The 23,198-nt window shown below is 44.2% G+C and overlaps 1 protein-coding gene and 1 pseudogene across 1 annotated transcript; one reads left to right on the top strand and one right to left on the bottom strand.

The window, feature by feature from the left end:
* Positions 1 to 3,521: 3,521 nt before the first annotated feature.
* Positions 3,522 to 20,155, bottom strand: LOC125508322 (uncharacterized). The gene is made up of 6 exons (XM_048673005.2): positions 19,735 to 20,155; positions 8,184 to 8,266; positions 5,383 to 6,984; positions 5,085 to 5,297; positions 4,874 to 4,998; positions 3,522 to 4,633 (listed from the first exon to the last, which is right to left on the bottom strand). The coding sequence occupies exons 1-6, from the start codon at positions 19,735 to 19,737 to the stop codon at positions 3,765 to 3,767; spliced, it is 2,895 nt and encodes a 964-aa protein (XP_048528962.1). The 5' UTR covers positions 19,738 to 20,155; the 3' UTR covers positions 3,522 to 3,764.
* On the top strand, positions 10,883 to 11,027 carry LOC125511801 (small nucleolar RNA Z247; annotated as a pseudogene).
* Positions 20,156 to 23,198: the final 3,043 nt, after the last annotated feature.

The following is a 23,198-nucleotide window of genomic DNA, read 5'->3' as shown; positions in this document are numbered from 1 at the left end:
CTTCTCTTTCACCCTCTCCTGGTCAAATAACATCCCGATGATGATATCACTATCACTGTTACACCCACAACCCCTGCTGCTACACACATTGGATCAATTACTAGTGTTCGCGCACGTCAATTGAATTATCAGGTACTTCCTTTTTTTGGTAATGATTCTAGTGTTCATGAGAAATTGAGAATATCATGCTGCTTAAATTGGACACATTTGTTTTGCTTACAAATGAAGGGCCTGGCATGGGCAAGAAGGATGAACATTGGGGAATGATCAAGCGTGGAAATGAAGGCGTGCGTGAAGGGAATAACAACAGAGTTGGCCTTCTTTGGTTCATAGGATAGGAATTTTATAGGAATAGGAAAATTATAGGAAGTGAGATGACATGCATGTCAATTCCTATAGAGAAAGATATGTCATTTGATGCATAGGATAGGTTTTTTTCCATTGAGTCTAGGCTAATGTTTTTTTTCCTTCAAAACGTGAAGGATTGATTCCTATCCTACATAGGACTAGAAATCCATTCCTACAAACCAAAGGGCTTCAAAGGAATTTTTCCTTTGCAAATCCTATCCTATAGAATTCCTACAAACCAAAGGAGGCCTTACCAGTGGAGATTTCAACCGTTTGAAGCAACCATGATCCAAGGACATGGACGAAAAATACAAGATGGTCTTTCATAAATTTCATCCATAGTTTATTATAGGTGTCGCGCCACCTTATTTTTGGGCCAAGCCATGTAATTTCAAAATACCTTTCCGTAGGCTGTTTTTAAAGTCCATATTATAGGGGAAACGACTAAGGAGGTGTTTTAGTCACACCTTGTCAAGGGGGACGAAATCCCCTCTCTTCCCTCTATAAATATAGCCCTTAACGCGTCATTTAGACTTGGGATTTTTAAGATTAAAATCGCCATAGCTGCAACTCGCGTCTTTCGTTTGTGTTCAACGACCAGACCAAGACGTTACAAAACCCCACTTCGATCAATAAAGCTTACCTCTTAAATCCGCAGTATCCAGATTGCAATCTCAGTTTCTTACTTGTTCTTTGTTTGCCTGCAAGAAATAGACCCTCGTGGTCAGGTTGATCGTGCTCCGGCGTGGTCACTAATCTCTTAGAGTTGGTTTAGCGATTGCTAAGGCATGACATCTTTGCACGTTCCTAGTCGGGTCGTCAAAGTTGACTTCCACCAAAAATGATAGTTACAATCTCATCGAAAGACGGGACACCTACGTCCCTATCACATCCCCTCCCTTTGCACATACAAGAAGAGCAGGTCCCTCTCCTCCTTCTCTTTGACGGAAAAAATGTCCGTCCATGTGGCAAACACTTTGCTTGCCGCGGCGTCACGCGCGTCCCTCTCCTTCTCCCACTTGTTTCCCATCACATGTCGGTTCCTCTTTGGCATGGTCGATTGCCCGTCCGCTCCTCCACTTTGCTCATCATCGTCATCCAATCCAATAGATTGTCGGGAGCTTGAGCCATCGTTTGTCTTCAACTTCTTGATGGTTTTTTTAAGCTCATCAAGGGTGAGTTGCCACTTTAGTTTCCATTCAATTTCAACCAACAATGGGACAAAGTGAATGGCTTGTCCTCAGTTTGGTTGTACAAAGTGGCCGCCAACCCCAACTAGCAAACAAGAATCACTCAAGATAATGCAACGAAGGGAGCTAGCAATACAAATGATGATAATGTGAAGCATGTCAAACCTACATAGCTATGGACTCTAGTCCCACTTTGGTTCCGGCCAGCCACTCGTGAACACAAACATCTAGGACGGTGGAATCAGATCGCGGCGCGAACGGGGAGCAAGGGTGGAGGAGGGCAACGAGTTGGACGCGGGTGCAGGGTTGTCGATTTGGTGGACTTGGTCAAATTTGGAGCATATTTGAAGTAGGTCCGACTCGTCGAATCCAACGTGGCGGACGCGTCCAAGCATCCACAAATCCGCCCCACATATGGGCTGAGTTTGAGGGTGCCGGACAACCTGGACGTTTGGGCTGGTTTTGGGGGGTCTAGTTGGGTGGCAATTTTGTGACCGGGCAGTGATTGAGCTGTCCGCTGGGCGTTTGGGGAGGGTTTGAGAGATCCGGTTGTTGACGCTCTAAGGGCCTCTTAGATTCACATGTTTTTTTTCCTAAAATGGAGGTACATGATTTAGACCGTCCATTCATTAAGAAGAAGAAAGTTGCCTAATTAATTTACAGAAAGCATACTCAAGATACAACACACTCCTGCGAAGAAAACCCGTCAAGGTTTCATATTGACATCATCGTCATCACTTGTCCTGGAGCAAGTGACTTCGGCTTCATTGGAAATAACCATGGATGAAACCAGCATCGGAAAGGCCATGAGAAGCAACACGAAGGCCCATGACAAGGAATTAGCCACACGTGTCGGCAACAACGCAGATCCGATAGACGGCGAGCTACGAAGGAGAATTATACAAGCCCGACGTCGTGGAAGATCATCGGACATACCACTTGCCACTCAGATCACACCGTCACAATTTTGACTTCATATCAACAAACAACCCAAGACAATTCCGGTAACATGCTCAGAATAGCCGACTAATAGGCACAATGATGTCCCGGTCTTTCAGTGAGAGGTCTCTATCGGTTTAAGTGGAGTAGACTTTGACCATTCAACTACAACGTGCAAAGACACCGTTCCTTACCAGTCACTAAACCAATTTCGAAAGGTTATTGACCATTGCCGAAGCACGATCAACTTGGTCATGAAGTCTAATTCCTGCAAGCAATCGAAAAACAAGTAACTATGATTTGCAATCTAGATGTTGCGAGTAAAGATGAAATATTGATGAAAGTTGGGGTTCCATACACGGTCTTGACATGGTTGTTGGACACAAATTAACGAGGCGTTTGTATCGGGAAGCGCTGCTTCTGAAATTTTCTCTTGAATACGCGTTTTGTTTGGTTCGGGCACAAGCGAGTACGGAGCAAAGGGGATTCTGTATCCGGCTGGATCGGTCGTTTTCGCGGATGTGAAGCCCTGTATAAGATAGCGGCGTAACAAAAAACAGACCGACCGAACCAAACAACTGCTACTGTTTTACAAAAGCGCTGTAATCGAAAGCGGGGGTTTTCCACCCAACCAAACGTGTTGTAAGTATATGAACTAAAACCACGACACTTATTATGTATCGGAGGGAGTAGCAGTCCAGTCCAAGACCTTTGCGACATCAGAATTTGACACATAAATCAGTCGGGACTTCTGCCATGTAGGTTGCCCTGTGCCCCTATATATGCAGCCCTCTTCTTGGGCGACTTACTCCTCAGCGGCCTTCCCTGCCCTGCTAGTTACACCCAGAATGCAATGTTACTTGAAGGAATTAAACACCCTTAAAATACTTGAAATAATTACGTCATATACATCAACAACGCATCTAATTAGCCGTGGGGGGCTTATTGAATTATTAATCATTATCAAAAAGCCAACTCACTCTCCAGACCATTATTTGAACGCCAAATTACTAGGAGACGACGGCATCGTCAACAACACATCAGTTTAGCTATTAAGGTTAAATAAATATTTTGAAACAACACATCAGTTTAATAGCTTAGCTATTAAGGTTATTATTAATACAAAAAAGTAACTCACTACAAGAAGAAAAGGCATGGCCAGCATCATTGCAAACGAATGCACTGGGAATAACAGAGAAAAGACTGGCGGCTTGGTAGACGACAATCCATTGCAATTCCAGCAAAATTGTACTCGGCCAGGTTCGTAAGGAGCCTCGGCAGCAAATATTACAGGATTGACCCAGACGATGCTCGGGAACGCGCACTAAGGCTCAGGTCAAGATCTACCTCCTTGCTAGTTTCTACCCTAGGAGTCCATCCAATATGCTCCTGCCGAACTGGGAACAGTTCCAGGCAGGCTTCAGAAGCCACATCATCATCCAATGGAACGAATCCGATGGGCTGGCAGCGCTCCTGCATAGGCGGAGACGCACTGTCAGGTGCCAGATGTACTTGTGCTCCAGTATTACTGCCTACTGCAGATCCGCCGGTCGCAATCTCTTCAGCCACCGAGAATAACAGCGCACCTTCGCTGACCATCTCCTGGATGAGCTTCTGCGCTCTGGGTGTCCGAGCCGTGAAAAACCCAAACAATTGGGTCACGGGAGGCGCTGCCCCACACTCGGCAGAATCGATTGAACTGGGAGTGGCTGCAGCAGGTCCCGCAGAGTCAGCTGATGGCTTGGTGAAGTTTTGCTCATCTTGGTGGTCCACTTCTTCAGGCACATCTGGTTTACTGTCAGCTCTTGGTTGTGTGAAACAGTTTGATCTAGCCTTTGGTGGGTTCGGCTCTGCGGATGACGAATTGTTGCCAGGTGAGTGAAGGCCCATCGTAGCACTCATGGTCGCCTCTTGCCCTCCACAGTTCTGCTCCACCAGCAATTGATTCTCAACATGCACGACATGCTTCACAGTGGAAGTTTCATGATCTGGTGACTCACATTGTACTTCATATTGCCGGTCCATAAAAATGTGTTCTTGTATCTCCCCTTCTTTGGCACATGCTGAACCATCTTGTTCTTCAACTGGATGATCTTTGTCGGACTCATCTTCCCTATGCTTGAACATCCCCCACAGGTAGCGTTTGCCCTGGCACACTGTACATAACACATTTTGATCAACGACTGGTAAAGCCATGGTCTATGTTGCAAAGCAAAGCTTATCCAATCATTATTTTGTTGGCTCAAGAATCGACCTCTAAGTAAGCAGATTGATAATAACCACATAACCGTGTTCAATCTCAATTTAAGCATGTTGACTATGTGGAATGGAATGCCATGTGTAGCATATGAAGACAATGCAGAAATAAGAAAATTAATCTCCAGTTGGACACGTACAATGATATTGCGCTGGCAACATTGTGGAGGGGAAGATTAGCAGCTCAGCGACACCAATAACAGCTTGTAAGACAGCACCACTATCAATGCTTTCCTCCACTGGACCATCCGATTCTTCATTTGGGCTAGAGATGAGGACATGGGACCTTTAGTATCACAATGAGCTGAAGAAAAAGATGCCGAGAATCATAAAGGCAAACACATTACACACCTCGCACTGGGCGGGAAGAAATACAATGCAATGTCGCCGTCAGTAGGTCTTGAAGTCCTCCAACTCTGTGGCCAGGCTTCCAACTGAGGGAGCTTGATTACTTTAACTACTGGTTGCAACGACCTTGACAATTCCCGCACGAACACACAAGCTGTTGTCGACAGGTGTGCAGTCAACGAGATATATACTTCGTTGTTTATCTTAAGTATTCCACTGTTGACATGAAAACAGAAGAATGGGGAGACATCAGTATTTCACACAATAATAATATAACTATGATTGTTGAGGAAAAGCAGACCTCCAGATAGGTTCATCAGTGGGTTGTGAGTACATAGAACATTGCTGATTGGCAAACTCTGAATCAAATGCCATTCTGGACACGAGAACAGGATCCGTTGCAACTAAAGTTTCTGATGTCAACTTTGAAGCATCATCAAGAGCACATTTACGATTACTGGTACCTATTAAAACCTCTTCATCTTTGTTATCTTCATTCGCCTCTATATTTCTCCTCCGTTTCTTCACAGGCTGAGTAATCTCACAAGATTTTGGAATCAAAATATCTAGGTGTACAGCATTGAGATTTTGACCATTCAAATCACCAGTCTGTACAGCTTGTTCGGCACAATCTTCCATTCCTATTCTACGCTTGCTCAGTGATCCATCACACTCAAGCGACCGATGATTATAATCTTCTGACTGCACATCCTCAGCCTCTTCTTCATCATCGTCCAGTACAATGAGCTGTATTTGCTTCCCTTGATTGTCCTTAACACAATTCTCCACGGTATAAAAATGTTCCGCTGATGTATCACTGTCCTCCAGAAGAACGATTTCTTTCAAATTGGTTCCTGGGAAGGAACCTGAATCCACCCTATCCAGTAGTGTTGATGGTACACTCTGATTTCCCCGTGCTACGACTGGTGTAACATGACCCATTGGATTTTCAATTTCAACATTCCCTGGCGACAGGCAGTCACTGTCCTTTGAGGGGTTCAATTGCCTTGCATCACCTAGAGGAGGTTCAAATTCATCCAATGGGTTTTGGAGATTGATTTGTTTTACCCTTGCTGGCAAACAATTTGCAACACAATCATTGTTTAATGTATGAACACAATGTCCATGGTCAATCTGCTGATTCTCCTCTTTGCCTACCTTGGATGTTTCAATGGTCATGACTTCACAGGAATGAAGTGCCTTCCCACTATCACAAGAAATATTGGGTACACGCTGATTTCCCCGTGCTACGACTGGTGTAACATGACCCTTTAGATTTTCAATTTCAACGTTCCCTGGCGACAGGCAGTCATTGTCCTTTGAGGGGTCCAATTGTCTTGCATCACCTAGAGGAGGTTCAAATTCATCCAATGGGTTTTGGAGATTGATTTGTTTTACCCTTGCTGGCAAGCAATTTGCAACACAGTCATTGTTTAATGTATGAACACAATGTCCATGGTCAATCTGCTGATTCTCCGCTTTGCCGGCCTTGGATGTTTCAATGGTCATGACTTCACAGGAATGAAGTTCCTTCTCACTATCACAAGAAATATTGGGAGCATTGCAATCTCGTGTAATGGTCTTGTTACCCATTGGTTGCATATCTGACCCCTTTTGTTTGTGCTTCCTTAGCAAAGAATTCTTGCTTGACGAACATTTCTTTCTTCGAGATTTACATTTAGACTTCTCTGACTTACTATTATGGTTTCTACATGGCCCTGCTTCCCTGGTTGACCTCACACTTAAGGTACTTGCCCGGCGTACTACAGAACCAGAACGAGCATGTTTTGGCGCCTTCTGCAAAAATCCCTCATAAGTAACTTCACCATGCTTTGGCAGGCATTCATCACAGAACCAGCGTTCTACTAATGATCCATCAAAAAGAACCTTGGCCAAACAGTATCTACAAAATGATTACTCACAATAAGCAAAGAGCAAGTAGCACTTTTCCGGAAACCAACAAAAGATAAGAAGCGTAGTAACAGAACTTATTGGGTTTGTCCTGTAAACAATGTATGACATCTGATGTGATCAATAATAAGTTCCCATGAGAACATTAAAACTTATTGGGTTTGTCCTGTAACAAGCATAACGTCAAGAAATAAAATAGATTTGATTGAGTATTGATTTATACTTCCACCATGAGTGCAGCCAAAACTTTTACGGGACAAGTGGTGAACAGATGAGCAAGCTATGAATGCAGCCACCTATTTTGCAAATGTTTCAACAATCTAACTAATTTGTTGCAGCAGCTATTGAAAACATAGCACCATGATAATATATTGTCCAGAAATCAACAGAAGCAGACATGAGTTGCAACTTGCAAGGTCTAAGAAACATTCATATGTGAGGTAGAAGTTCCGCAATCATCCATGCATTATGCATCCAGGAAACGTACAAAAAGAACTTGGAAGTATCTGTCCACACAGTCACTATTCAGAGATTGCTACATAATTATATCATCATAGGTAAATTAATACTAAGAAGTGACAGCACATATTAACTATATGCTCCGGAAAATAGACAGTGCAACACATATTTTAGCCTTGTTAAAGGTAAAGGCATGTGATGTGCTATTAGTTCCCTTCATGGAAAAGTTTGGTTCCTGCATTGATAAGTTTTAGCACTTTAGACTCCCAATGATTAGTGTTGCTTCAAATTGTACACCATTATTTGCCAACATGTTTGAGTGCAAAGCGTTAGCACACTACATCACTTCCTGGATGTATACATTTTAGTATTCCTTTTCTGACAAAAAATATTATGCATGTACTCCCTCCGTTCACAAATATAAGATGTTTTAGATCTTTCAATATGGACTACATACGGACTGAAATGAGTGAACAAACACACTAAAATGTGTCTATATACATCCGATTCACAAATATTAAAACATCTTATATTTATGAATGGAGGAAGTATTAAACATCTTACAGAAAAAGCATTTTAATACACAGGACAGGTCTGGAATTATCATCAGACTTTTCTTACATTGAGCTGACTACTTAGTCTTTATACAAACAGCTATCAACGAAGCATCTATGCTAAATTGCTGCATGCTGTATTTAGAGGAAAATAATTATAGTGGATAAAAAATCATACTGGTGCATGGCACACTTGCAGTGATCGCAAGATAGCAAAAGATGTCCATAACCAACATCTCCACAGATTTCACATACAGCAGCCTGCATGGTGATAAAAAAAATGTTAGGGAAGTTATACACAGTACTATCATAAAGAAACAAATAGAATGGTGAAAAGGTGAGGAGAACGGAGAAAACAAAAGGAATGAAGAAAATAGAAAAGGAAGAAAGGTCTATGCACAACAAACAGAATGGAAAAGGATAGAAAACATGAGGAAATGGGAAAGGAAGTAGGGAGGATTATGGAGGCGTAGACATGAATAGATTAAGCAATTTAGACAGCAAAAAGCCATCGATGGGTATAGTAGTTAAATACCTTGAGGCCCTGCTTCAAACTATTTTCTCAGATCTAATAAACTTGTGAGTTTAGCCATAAATTTCTCAATATAGTCACTTCAATATGTTGCAAGGGAAAATATCTGTGCTTTAAATCACGTTCCTTCACAGGCAGACGTAGGGAATTGGTATTTTGGCATTAGCAGGCTCGCTCGTAGGCTATCCTACACATAGTTGGTTGCCACATGATACATTTCAGTAGTTTCAAATATTAGGCGTGCGCACTAATATGTAATGACCTTATATTCAAACTTACGAGTATAGATTGCGACCCAACACTTCTTTTTTTAATGCTATTGTGATCCAACACATGATAGACGTACATTGTCTAAGAAAAACTTAATGTACAATGTTTCCTTACTTGTAAATATCTGTAGAAACTAAATTAATTACCTTATCCTTTCAAAAATAGTTGTCACATTTGACTTAGGCAGAACTACGCGATCATCGGGGTTTCGTGCAAAATCACCAAAATCACCAAAATGCCTTCATAACTACTACCTCCTTTTCAGTTTAGTAGGCCTGCGCGTATCCCTAGATTAACAATTTAACCAATATAATACCAGCAATATCTCCCAATTTTATACCACTTGAAATTTCTAATGATATATATTTTGTGATATATAAATTGTATTATGTTGGTCAAATTGTTAATCTAGGAATACACGCAAGCCTAATAAACCAGAACGGAGGTAGTAAAACATATGCCATGGGCCTACAAAATGTATCGTGGAGTGGGTGGGGGTGGATAAGTGTAACTTGTGAAATGTGACTTTGTGAAAGGTGAGGTGACATGTATTTGTGACCAAATCACATGGTCAAAAGTGTAAAGTAAACATGAAATGAGGGACTAACAGTCAAGAGTATCTTGAAGAGCTGGCTAGCCCTACCGGCTATCAGATCCATATGACAAGTGAATGTGAACGGATAGAGCAACAATTAAGAGTGTACAGAAAATGCAACCAATGTTTACAGGACAAATTTGATGCATGTAGCATAGAGTAGCTACTAGCTACTGAGGCTACAAAAGTAGTTGATTTGGATTTGAGCATGGATGGTGCTCAACTGCTGATTACAAATACTTGAAGTTGATCAAAATCACTAGAATACAAGTATGTTGTCATATATCATACAAAACAGACATACCGTAAACCATATATAACAATAATCAACCAATCTGCAACCGTAAATCCCCGAGACTCTAAAACAAAGTTTTATACCAAATAAAATAGCTCCATATTTCCATGCCATTGCAAATGGGCGGCGGCGGAGGTGCTCCATTCCATGTTTATGGGATGGAGATGTCCTATTGGAGGAAGCAGGAGCGATTGCTACTCACATTTACTCCTTCTATAAGGAGCTCCTCATGGCAAAGCCACGATCCAGGGTTTCTTTGGCTGCTGACTGCTAGCCGGTGGAGGCCAGGACCTTAGCGAATGAGAATGCAGAACTTACTCTGCCAAACTCGCCAGAGGAGGTTGGTCGAACAATTGCTGAGATGAAGGCTAATTCGGCCCCCGGGCCAGATGGCCTCCCGATCTCCTTCTTCAGGAAGTTCTGGGCGCAACTCCGGCTGATGATTATGATAATGTTCCACCAATTTTATATTGGGACATTGGACATGTCCCGCTTGAAATTTGGTGTCATTACCCTAATCCCCAAAATAGTTGGGGCGACAAATATCCGACACTTTGGGCCGATCAGCCGATCATGGTGATCAATGTTCTTCAACGAATCGTATGTAATGTGTGTGCGACGCAGTTTGCCCTCGTGGTGGAACGCCAGTTCGCTTTTCTGAAGGGGCGTCCTATACATGGCGGAATTTTGGCTCTTCATGAAATTGTTCATATGGAGTGCCAGAAAGGCGTATTCCTTAATCTCAACTTCCAAAAGGCATATGATCGCCTTGACTGGTCCTTCCTCCGCCTAGCCTCAGAGTGGAGGTGGTTCAATGACCATTGGTGTTGTTGGAACATGCAGTTGATCATGAGCGGTAGCACAACACTTAACATCAAAAGGGAGGTGGGCCTATCCCTCCCCCCTCCTCTTCAACCTTGTAGTTGATGCCCTTCCAGCCATCCTGGATAAGCCTAGGATGGCATGTCACATTCTTGGTGTGGTTGGGCACTTCTGGGTGTGGTTGGGCACATTATTCCTGAAGGTGGTGTGACCCACCTCCAATATGCAGATGACACCATTGTTAGACTTAATTATGTGTCCGTTCATGTGAACCGTCCCAGGCATATGAGGGATCGGTGGTAGGCTCTAGAATATGCAGTGGAGTTTTATGGAAGGTCTTTCCATCTCCTCAACCTGTAACGCTTGATGGATGACGATGATCTGGTGTCTCATTTGTTGGCTGGGCTTGACATGGAATATAATCCTCTGGTGGCCTCGGTGTTGGGGAGATCAGCAACAGATCCCGTCTCCCTCAATGATCTGTACGCCCAGCTACTCAGTTTTGACACCCGTATGGAGATCCTTCAAGGAGGCCGCAGCTCCGTACTGCAAGCTAACTCTGCCGCTCGCTCTGGACGTGGCGGACCAAGCCAGCGTGGCCGAGGAGGACGTGGTGGCCGTGGTCCAAACCGTGGAGGCCGTGGTGGCCCAATGTAGCGCCCCGAGACCGATGTGCCAGGTGTCTTCCAGTTATTCGCTGTTGTTGCCTTGTCATTGCTTGCATGTCATGCTTTTCATATCATGTCATCATGTGCATTTCATTTGCATACATGTTCGTCTCATGCATCCGAGCATTTTTCCCGTTGTCCGTTTTGCATTCCGGCGCTCCTATGTCACCCGGTGTCCCTTTCTACCTCTTTTCGTGTGCGGGCATTAAACGTTTTCGGATTGGACCGAGACTTGTCATGCGGCCTTGGTTTACTACCGGTAGACCGCCTGTCAAGTTTCGTGCCATTTGGACTTCGTTTGATACTCCAACGGTTAACCGAGGGACCGAAAAGGCCTCGTGTGTGTTGCAGCCCAACACCCCTCCAAAGTGGCCCAAAACCCACCCAAAACTCCCTCTATCATCTCGGTTGTTCGATCACGATCGCGTGGCCGAAAACCGCACCTCATTTGGACTCTCCTAGCTCCCTCTACCTATATATAAGTGTCTCCCTCCGTTTTTCTCGCGCAGATCAAACCCTAGTCTACCACCTCCCCGCGCCGCCTCCCCCGTCCACTCCTGCGCCGCCACGTCACCGCCGCCATCTTCTCTCTCCCCAGCCCTGCCGCCGGCCCGCGCGGCCCGGATCGGGCCCGCGGGGCCCAAACGTCGCCGCCGCCACCCGAGGAGAGCGCCGTGCCGCGGCTCCTCTCCCGCCGGCCACCGCTGCTCGCCGGCGCACCCCGCCGCCTCCGACTATCGCCACCGCGCCTCGCCTCCTTCCCGCCGGCGCCGCCCTTCGCTGGCGTGGCCCCGCCGCCGCGGGCCTCCTCCACCGCGCCCCGGCGACCACGCCTCCACTCCGGCCACCTCTCCGGCGCCAGATCCGGTGAGCCCCCGGCCACGCCAACCGTCTCCGTCCCTGTTCCGGCAAAGCTCCGGCGAGATCCCGGCTGCCTCGGTTTCCGCGCCCGATCTGGATCCAGATCCACCTCGGTTGACTTCTCCCCCCGAAACCCTAGTTTATTTGCATACTTTGACGCATCATAATTTCATCATCGTGGCTCCGATTCGTGCGTGTAGCATATCAAAATGTTCGTCTCGACGAGTACATCATTTCATGTCATTGCATCATTTTCATTTGAGCTCATCTTGATGCCCGAGATGCTGTTGGAAGATGGCTATGTGATGATTATTTCAGATCTGTTTCAGCAAATGGACTTTTGTCATTTTTGCCATGATTAATGTGTGCATGCTATGATCCTGAGCTCTACATGTGTTTTGTAGAATGCCATGCCATCTTTACAGGGGTGTATGTCATGCATTTTTATGATCTTTGTGGTGACTAGCACAAACGTGCAAAGTAGCTTACTCAATGATGCTGATTTCAGGGACTTAGAATTTCACTAAGTCCTTATCCTGATATTGTTTTTATGCCATATGTTCATGTTGTTTCCTAGTGATCCGTGCCTCTTTTGAGGATGATCAGTAAGGATGTTTTGTTAATATTGTGGTGCTCTATCCATCCATGTCCTTGTTTGCATTTATGGAGCACCCTAGCTTGAGTCAATCGAGCTCTACTTTTGCTATAAAATGTTCCTGGCAGATTGTTAACATGTTTAGCGATTTTGCCGAGCTTGTTGTTGATCCATACATGCTATGTTGTTGTTCTTACCATCTCTAGTTTCTATGCCATGTAAATCTGAGAATGGTTTCATACTTAAACCATACTTGAACCATACCCGTACATGTATCTCTCAAAACCATACTTGAACCATACCCGTTTAATGCTATTTTCAGCCCAACCAAAACTAAACCATTTATTTTTTCACCCAAACCAATTTAAACCCAATACATAACCGTGGGTTTAAACCCAATACATAACTATGGGTTTGCTTCAATGTATATATGATTGCACAAATCGACATGTTAAGAAGCAAAAAATGACATAGAAAAGGCATAAGTGCATCTACAACAATTTGGGAACAAAGTTATCGTTGAGATACGGTCAACACACAACAAGAGTCAAAAAGACAATGCCCACAGCTGAAAAGCTCACTGACAAGTGTATTGAAACCAATTGCTTAGCTAAAGCACAAGCAAACACATTCGATTTGCATGTGGTGTTTCCTCATAATACAGAATTACATAGTGCATCGTAGCATGTACGCGGATCAAAGATACTCATTGTCGATGCGTCCTTGCTTATTGCACATAACCAATGCCCAGAAACCGGTTTGGACCCATAGTTTATAGCCGTTAATAACCAAACTGTTTAAGCCCATAACCAACTATACCCAAATTGGTTTCTTCACATACCCAAACCAAAACCAAACTAAAAAAGATTCAGCCCAATAAAACTATAACCAATCAAACCCAAAGTAAGAACCGAACCGTTTCACCCAGTTTTTTAATAACCATTCTCAGGTTTAATGCCATGTCTATTTGCTGGGTGTATGCTTAGTTTGTCATGCAATGCCTCGTAGTGAGTGCATCGGGCTCGTAAACATGCCTTCTCGTTATCTGTTTTGCATGCTCCAGTTTTTCACTAAGTCTGAATCTGTTTATGTTTTTGCTATGTTCACATGCTTGCAATTGTATTTTCTGATCCCTTTTGGCTCATGGTCACTAAAGGACTTTTGTTACATGCTTTGAGTAGCTTCATGCCATGCCTTGCTTTGCCATGATATGTTCCTGTAGCATGTAGTTACCGTGCTCTAAACATTGCTTCCTGATGATAAATTCCTGACATGCTGTTAATTTCACCAAGTCTGAAACCTGTTATCTTTTGCACTTTGCCATGCTTGTTTGAACCTGTTAATGAGTGAATTAGCCGTAGCTCAGTGTTCATCTTTTGTCAAGCATCATGAGTGGATCCCTGCCATGTATTTTGTTGCCATGTTTGAGTGTTGTAGCATATTTATCTTGATGCATTTAGATGGCTACTTGCTGTTTATCGCAAACCGGTGCCATATTTGTTTTGCTTGCCATTTCCAAACCGTGCATCCGATTCCGGTGATCTTTATATCGATTTCGACCGAAATCAACTCCTCTTTCCAGTGGCACTCCTGGATTTCCAAGTTGAGGCCAGGTTCAATCTTTTTTTTCCAAATCATGCATATGCACCGCATACCGCATCCCGCATATCATACCATGTTCATGTGTTGGTTGTTTACTATGTTGTGTGCTTCTTTCCGGTGTTGCTTCTTCGGGTTGGTTCCGATAACGTCGCGTTTGTGAGGACCCGTTCGACTACATCCGTTTGTCTTCTTCATGGACTCGTTCTTCTTCCTTGCGGGATTTCAGGCAAGATGACCATACCCTCGAAATCACTTCTATCTCTGCTTGCTAGATGCTCGCTCTTTTGCTATGCCTATGCAACGATACCTATCACTTGCTTATCATACCTCACATATTGCCATGTCAAACCTCTAACCCACCTTGTCCTAGCAAACCGTTGTTTGGCTATGTTACCGCTTTGCTCAGCCCCTCTTATAGCGTTGTTAGTTGCAGGTGAAGATTGGAGTTTGTTCCTTGTTGAACATGGATATTTTGTTGGGATATCACAATATCTCTTATTTAATTAATGCATCTATATACTTGGTAAAGGGTGGAAGGCTCGGCCTTATGCCTGGTGTTTTGTTCCACTCTTGCCGCCCTAGTTTCCGTCATATCGATGTTATGTCCCGGATTTTGCGTTCCTTACACGGTTGGGTTATAATGGGAACCCCTTGACAGTTCGCCTTGAATAAAACTCCTCCAGCAAGGCCCAACATTGATTTTACCATTCGCCACCTAGCCTTTTCTTTCCCTTGGGTTCTGCAGACTCAAGGGTCATCTTTATTTAAACCCCTGGACCAGTGCTCCTCTGAGTGTTGGTCCAACCTGTCAGCTGCCGGTGGCCACCAGGGACAACTCTGGGCTGGCCTACCAGAACCTTGGACAATCCGGTGTGCCCTGAGAACGAGATATGTGCAGCTCCTATCGGGATTTGTCGGCACATTCGGGTGGCTTTGCTGGACTTGTTTTACCATTGTCGAGGATGTCTTGTAACCGGGATGCCGAGTCTGATTGGAATGTCTTGGGAGAAGGAATATCCTTCGTTGACCGTGAGAGCTTGTAATGGGATCTGTGTAGCATTTGGGGTAGTCTTCTTTTATTTTGGGTTCCGTAGTCGGACCTTGTGTGTATCTGGTTGATGTAATGCTTTATTCATATAATTGTGTGAAGTGGCGATTGTAAGCCAACTATGTATCTCTTTCCCTTATGTATTACATGGGTTGTGTGAAGATTACCTCACTTGCGACATTGCTTTCAATGCGGTTATGCCTCTAAGTCGTGCTTCGACACGTGGGAGATATAGCCGCATCGAGGGCGTTACACCCAAGGCAAGGTCAAGGTGGAGGCCGTGGGAACCAAGGCGGACCGTCTAAGCAGATGTGCCAAGTCTGTTTCAAATTCAGCAACCACACGGCACTTGACTGTTGGCATCGTTTTGATCCAGACTACGTTCCTGATCATGGACGTCAAGCAAATTCCATGATGACCTCCTACGGCGTTGATACTAATTGGTACATTGACTATCAGAGACCACATCACCGGAGAACTCGACAAATTAACTATCAGAGACCGGTACCACTGCCATGACAAGGTTCACACCGCAAATGGTGCAGGTATGGAAATTAGTCACATCGGTAGCGCTACTATTCATACCCCAAATAACAAACTCCATCTCAAAAATGTTCTGCATGTTCCAAAGGCAACAAAAAGTCTCGCCTCTGCTCAAAAACTTGGTATCGATAACAATGCTTTTGTTGAAATTCATCCAAATTTCTTTGTCATCAAGGATCAGGTCACAAGGAAGGCTCTTCTTCAAGGCAGATGTGAAGGTGGTCTTTATCCACTCAAGTCATCCTCTCCAATGTCAATAAAGCAAGCCTACGGTGCCATCAAACCATCATCGACGAGGTGGCACCATCGCCTAGGGCATCCGTCTTTGAAAATAGTTCATAAAATTATTAGCAATAATGAGCTTCCTTGCTCTCAAGAGTCGAGCATTGAGTCGGTTTGTGATGCTTGTCAACAAGCAAAAAGTCATCAATTGCCCTATCCCAAGTCTACTAGCATATCAAGTTCACCTCTGGAATTAGTGTTCTCCGATGTTTGGGGTCCTGCACCAAGCTCCGTTGGTCGAAACACTTATTATGTGAGCTTCATCGATGATTTCAGCAAGTATACATGGATTTATCTCTTAAATAAGAGGTCTGATGTGTTCTCCATTTTCTTAAATTTTCAAAGTCTTGTTGAACATAGACTTGGTAAAAAAATTCTCACCATGCAAACCGATTGGGGAGGCGAGTACAGAAGATTAAACACCTTCTTTCAAAAAATTGGCATCACACACCATGTATCATGTCCGCATACCCATCAACAAAATGGGTCGGCCGAACGAAAACATAGACATATAGTCGAGATGGGACTAGCTCTTCTTGCGCAAGCATCCATGCCACTAAAATTTTGGGATGAGGTTTTTGTCACCAGCACATACCTCATTAACATTTTACCTAGCAAAGTCATCAACTATCAAACGCCCATAGAGCGTCTCTTTTCCATCAAACCAGATTATTCATCGCTTCGAATTTTTGGTTGTGCATGTTGGCCACACCTGCGCCCATATAACTCTCGCAAACTCGAATTTTGTTCAAAGCAATGTGTTTTTCTTGGCTTCAGTCCTCAACATAAAGGTTACAAGTGTCTTGATATTTCTACTAGCCGAGTGTATATTTCTCGCGACGTTGTCTTTGATGAGTCCATTTTTCCCTTCACAAATCTTCACTCGAACGCCGATGCACGACTCCGCCAAGAAATTCTACTTTTGCCTCCATCTCTTGTTAATTTTGGGGATGGATTAGTAGGCGCTGACCAGACATACTAATCCCTCCACCAGGAGTCTCACGTCTAATGTGCAGGTCACGCAGAATAGCAGTACTGAAAATCACGGAGAAAACACTGCAGCAAATTCAGAAACGGGGGATGAACACATGCCACACGGAGTGACGGAGATGCAGAAGATCAGGGCCACGATCCCGGAACAGATTCGCTTGGATCCGCTGTCAGCGCGCGATCCGAGGGCGATTTTCCCGCCCACCACGCCCGATCCGAGGCGACTAACTGATAGTTGATACCATCAACTTCAAGTTCCTTCTCCTCTGCTTTCAGGTCATGTGTGGCCTTAGAGATGGGTGTGGCGGATCATGGGGGTTGGGGGGAGGGGGCTTGTGGTTGCAGCTTAATAAAACGAAGTATCTATAGTGCGGCCCTCTTCTTACGTGTGAACATAGGAAAGGGTCTCAATTCTGGAAGTATATTCAGTCGATCAAGCATGAGATTCAACTGGCTTTTCGTTTCTATAGGAAATGGAGATGACACCCTCTTCTGCGTGGACCCGATGATGTTGGTTTCCTCAGACACTAAAAATGGGAACTGGAATGTCTCGTTACGACGAATATTTGGCCCTGAGGAAACTGTTGCTTGGCCTGCCTTTCGGCGGCCCTCCCACCGATGCTTACGGACCATCCAGACGCCATATGTTGGCGTTTGACCCCTTTGGGGTTCTTCTCTGTTGGCTCAACATATAGCGCCCTATGTCATGTGCTGACTCTTGCGTGGACCACATCTTTGTGGAAAGCGCCCCTCGGTGTAGATCAAGATCTTCATGTGGCAGCTTCTGCGTGATTGCCTTCCATCGGGGACAGAGGTTCTCAAGCGGCATGGCCGACATCAAGCAGGTCTTTCATTTTTCATTTCGTTGGTTGTTTCTTGTTCCTTGTGCTTGTAAGCTTTTTGGTAGCGCTTTGTATTTGTCGTTTTCTTTTCCTTGTAAGATGATGGTCGTCATAATTCCTGGCCGGTTGAGAGCTTTGTTAATTCAAAGTCGAGCTCGTCTTGAGCCTTCGTTCTATAGCATTCACCTGGGACCAAAGGTGCTCAGTATGGGCACCACCTAGTGCATTGGTGAGCATAGAACCACCGTGTAGTGCATTGGTGAGCGTAGAAGTATCTCGGCAAAACAAGTATCTCGCAAAAAAATTTATAACCTTCTCCAGTTGTAACAGATATATTGTTTGCCTATATTCTAGGTTTGGATTGAGAAAATGCCAAGCATAACAGGAAAAGGAACAAACTATGTGTATTCTTCGTAACCATATCGGGATAAACTCAATTTATCAAATTCCAATGAGACCTCTTGAAAAACATCTATAAAACTATCTATTCGAATGTGAAAACACATACTAGTTACCATACGATATCCGATCTGAGTGTGACTGGTCAGTTGGTCGGATATCATGCTACATACTGGCAATCAGAAAAATAAGGGGAAAAATCATCAACATCCTGATACTTGTTGGTATCTACATGGCCTTGAAGAGGTGGAGAGGCCCAACCCACAAAGAGACAGCAACAAATGAATGCCTTGTTTCAGTATTTCGAAATCCTATAGGAATTCATAGTAAGGTCCTGTACAGTGCAGGTGCCTGGACAGCTGCCCCAATAAAAATATCCAGTTTTTTTTTGTGCACATCAAGATAAGCCGGTGCTTGGAGAATGAAACGAGTGCTTGAGTTTGCTTCGGTCCTGTCCTGGTGCTTGCCAAAGTAACCATCCCTTTTCCCATACAGTTCTAACATGTCTACTTAACGTAAGCACCTATGTGCATTGCAAGTCAAATTTTTATTTGAGACGCAAGGATTGTCTCTCCTAAGGCCCTGTACAGTGCAAGATGCTTAGGGAAGGTGCTTAGAGAAATAAATCAGGCTTTACTTAAGCGTCTACCCTGTACAAATAGGCACTGGTGCTTCAAAAAAGCCGGTTTATTCTTCTAAGCACCTCCTTAAGCACCTACCATTGTACAAGGCCTAATAAGCCTTGTACAATGCAAGGCGCTTAGGGGAGGTGCTTAGAGAAATAAACATTAGTTTCTTTAAGCACGGTGCTTATTTATAGAGGGTAGACGCTTAATTAGGTATCTCTCGTGTAGAAATAGGTACCGGTGTTTAAGAGAAACCCTGTTTGTTTTCTAAGCACCTAGCATTGTACAAGTCCTAAGTACTGGTGCATAAGCACCCAACATTGTTTAAGGGCCTCCCTAAACACCTAGCATTGTACAAGACATCAATTTTGTGCTTTTCTCATTCTTAAGTTTTCAATTTCCTGCAATCCAAAAAGGCCCTTAAACAGATTGGCCTTTCACTGGGCCGAATAGGATTTGCGTCCACCACAACAATACCCAAGTCGACAATAAGCCAACATCTCTATGCACAATCGATCAGAAAAAACATCTCTGTTTTAGATTACCAACGAATCGGCTCTGGCTCTGGTGTGAAACAAAAGAAGAAGAAAAAACTACTACTCCCTACACATTTTTAAATATTTGTCTTTCTAGATTTCAACAAGTGACTACATACCGAGCAAAATGAGTGGATCCACACTCTAAAGTATGTCTATATACATCCGTATGTAGTAGTTTATTTGAAATCATGAGAATAAGAGATGAGATAAGAGCGCGTACCATGTCGCACCACCTTCCGCCGCTCCAAATAATCTCCCCGGGACACAAGCACAACGGCTTGGGCGTCCTGAGCTCGGACGAAATCAAACCTCCCAAATCTCCAAGAAACTGGATTCAACAGAGACCTCGGGAATCCATCCAGCACATTCCCCGCGCAAAACCCATCCTCTCCACGAAACCTTCAAAGATGGAAACGGGGTCACATCGACCTCAAGAACTTCTTTTAATGGCCGAGAGATTTTGGAGGCGAAACCCCGCTTCTCTCCGGTTGTGCTTGTGCTGGTGAACCCAAGGTTGCAGGCTGGGAGCGGGGGAGGGAGAGGCCGCGTGCGTGACACAAGAGAGGGCAGCAGCAGGTGAACGGAGCAATAATGGCTTCCTTCCTGGGACGGAGCAGTAGGATTAGGATGATTAACGGAAGCTGCGTGACAATGCCTTCGTATTTATAGGGGCTTAACGCCTTAGCGTAGGTTAAGGAAGGCCCGGAAGGAAACCGTCCACGTAAACCGCGGCGATAGACGAGATCGGGCGCGTAAAATGTGGTTGAATCCCGATTTTGATGGTGATTGTGTTGGGCTTATCTCTATTTTTAATGGATCAGTTGATAGTCTCGTATGGTTTATTTTCGTCTCATCACTTTTAACCGTTTTATTTCGCTGGATTTTTTTCGTCCCTTTTTCCATCCCATCGGTTTAGTTTCGCGTCATTTTCACGTACAACGAAAAAAATCTGAATGGATCAGAACTTTTCATTCTGACGCAAGTTATTGACGAATGTTTTTATGTGAAAGAATCAATCACGATCAATCTCTAAATATCAAATCTAAATTAATCAATCTTACCTTAAATTGCTCAATCACATTAATCTCTGCTCCTCGCAGTCCATGCGTTGTTTCTTTCGTTCGCTTCCATCACCTCTCTTTGTTTTTTTTCTTGCAGCAATCTCTATTCCTAATGGACGAGTTGGTTGAATAGTCTTATCATTTTCGTCTGGTTTTTTTTCGTCTCAGCTTCCACCACCCGCCACCTTGCACTGGTTTATTTTCGTCTCACCTCTCACCACTCCTCCTTCCATTTTTATCTTCGGTTACTAAACCCGCCAACTGATTTTTCTTCCTATCCCACCGATCTTCTCTCATTGTTTTCATTCTGTTCCGGATCTCCGTCCCCCAATCCTTTCCAATCACTCTCAAGTCAGAATTTTCTTCCAAATCTGACCATGCCTATCTTGTTTCCATTCCATTTCCAATCTCCTTCCCTCAATCTTTTCCAATCATTTCCAATTCAGTTTTTTCTTCCAAATCTGATCACACCCAATCTAGATCTCGAGGGTTGCCTCCCGTTCATCCCAGCACGTCCCTTGTACCAGCCATGGAAGAGAGGAGGGAGAGAAGATGGGAGCGCAGTGGCCTCTCTTGGCCCTGGCGGGAAGGCATTGGGAGGAGCCCGGGAATGGGCGGTATGGCGAAGGTCGTGGCCATCGTGGTCGCGGCAGTCGTGCTCATGGCGTGCGTGTTCCCGGCCATCTGGAAGTACCGACAGTAGGCCAGCACCGTTGCACGCACACGGACACGGTCACTCGAGTCATCCACGGCTACGCCGCAGGCCAACGGCTCCGCGAGCCTTGATCCAGTATCTCTGTCTTAGTGGTCTCCGAGAGCGTCTCCGACTGGGGCAACAACCTGCTGCCGGCGGGGAAGCAAGTCGCCTTCTGGGGCGGGCGGGGCAACAACGGCAGGGACCAGCCCTTGTCCGTCTTTGGGATCCCGAAGTACCATTACAAGTATGGCAACTACTCCTCCGTTGCAATCTTGGTTGTAGTATTAAGATCACATGATTAGTGAATTGTAAAGTTGAAATATATCAGCTTGACTATCTAATGCATTTGATCTAATTAAGGATAGTACGTTCATGGCAGCTCCAGAAATGCATGCATGCAACTTATACCATGATCTTATTGTAAATGTTAGTGTTGGTGTGGGTAGCCAAAAGCAAATTAACGTCTTTCTGATTGCTCCATGTTAATGTGTCGGTTGTTCAGGGATCTGCAGAAGGCTACCAAAAACTTCACAACGATTCTGGGCCATGGATCATTTGGTCTTGTGTACAAGGCTGTAATGGCTACTGGTGAAGTCATGGCTGAAAAGGTTCTTGCGACACCGCTGCTACTTGGTGCCCGCCGCACCCAAGGCATCGGTTGCCGTCCCTGTTCTCCCGGTGGCCCTCTCGTCATGCGTTCACTTGGTCGAGAGTTTGTCACAGCCGCTGAGGAAGAGGTCGGTGAACTCTATTTACTTTTTCTGGTCTCACCTTAGCTATTTGATACCCTTCAATTGTGTGTCGCATATGTGCAGTCTAATTCAGAATTTTAAAATTTACATGTTAGTTGCAGAGTGGCTCCCAGGAAAATTACTCAAATTTATCCAATGGGTAATGACAAAGTAAGAATGGCGGGTCCACTGCTAGCCAGCTCCGAATATGGAGACAAATCATGATTCTTTTCTCGATAACCATCAACAGAACTCCAAATTCTTGATATTGAAATGAAAAGTGAGCCGACATCTATGCCATGTTAAGCTTTGAGTTCAGCTACTTCTTATGTGTTTCCCAAAGCAAAGCTGATGTTTATGTTTCAGTTTTTTCTGTAACCATTTATCTTTTTAATTGTTCAGTCGTCCCATAATATATTTGTATTACTACCCTTTATCAATACTCCATGTGTTCATTCCAAAGCAAAGTTGTCCAGCCAAGCTACCTGCTTTTCTGTTCTTAACATTTTCACTTAATTTTTGTCACTCTTGTCTTGTTGATATGGTATGGTGCTAAATACTTGAGAAATATCTTGCATGATATTCTTCTCTTCCTACGTGCATTTATTTATCAGATTGGAGGAAAGGTAGATTTAATTTCAGTATACTCTATGCCAAGAGACACTCTAATTTTGCTTTCTTACACATATTACTGCATGACCATAGCAGACCATTGCAATGCGGCAACCCAAATTTCAATTCAACGGTGTTCTGTGCGCATCAGTAAGTTATTTATCTTACTTTCACTTTTAAATTTCGTGCTGAATCACTACAAGCATGTGTTCCTGTCTCCTACATGTCTCTAAATTCTAAGATTTGGCCAAAGAGCAACCAGTGCTAACAGTTATTTGCTTGCAAGAACAAGTTGTGTTATAGAACTGTTTCCATGGTGCCCATGTCAAGTGTTGCAGTGGATTAAAAAAATTACCCTATGAATATTCTTTTTGTTGTTGTATGGAGTATAACCATAAATTTGGTGCTCTACAGTGGTGGAGTAAATGAGCCAGGATTAAGTTCAAAAGGTTGTCTTAGCCCCTACAAAGGCTAAGATTTCCCTTTAATATTTAAGCTTCTAGGATATACTATAGCCACCGAATGTTACGCCGAGCAAAATTAAGTTTTGAGTTGCGGGAGAGGGAAAGGGAGAGGGAGAAGT

Source organism: Triticum urartu, chromosome 5A (genome assembly GCF_056163025.1).
Source record: "Triticum urartu cultivar PI428250 chromosome 5A, HENAU_Tu73, whole genome shotgun sequence".
Taxonomy (NCBI): Eukaryota; Viridiplantae; Streptophyta; class Magnoliopsida; order Poales; family Poaceae; genus Triticum; species Triticum urartu.
The sequence above is the reverse complement of the archived record's forward strand: the minus strand, read 5'-3'. Positions and strand labels throughout refer to the sequence as shown.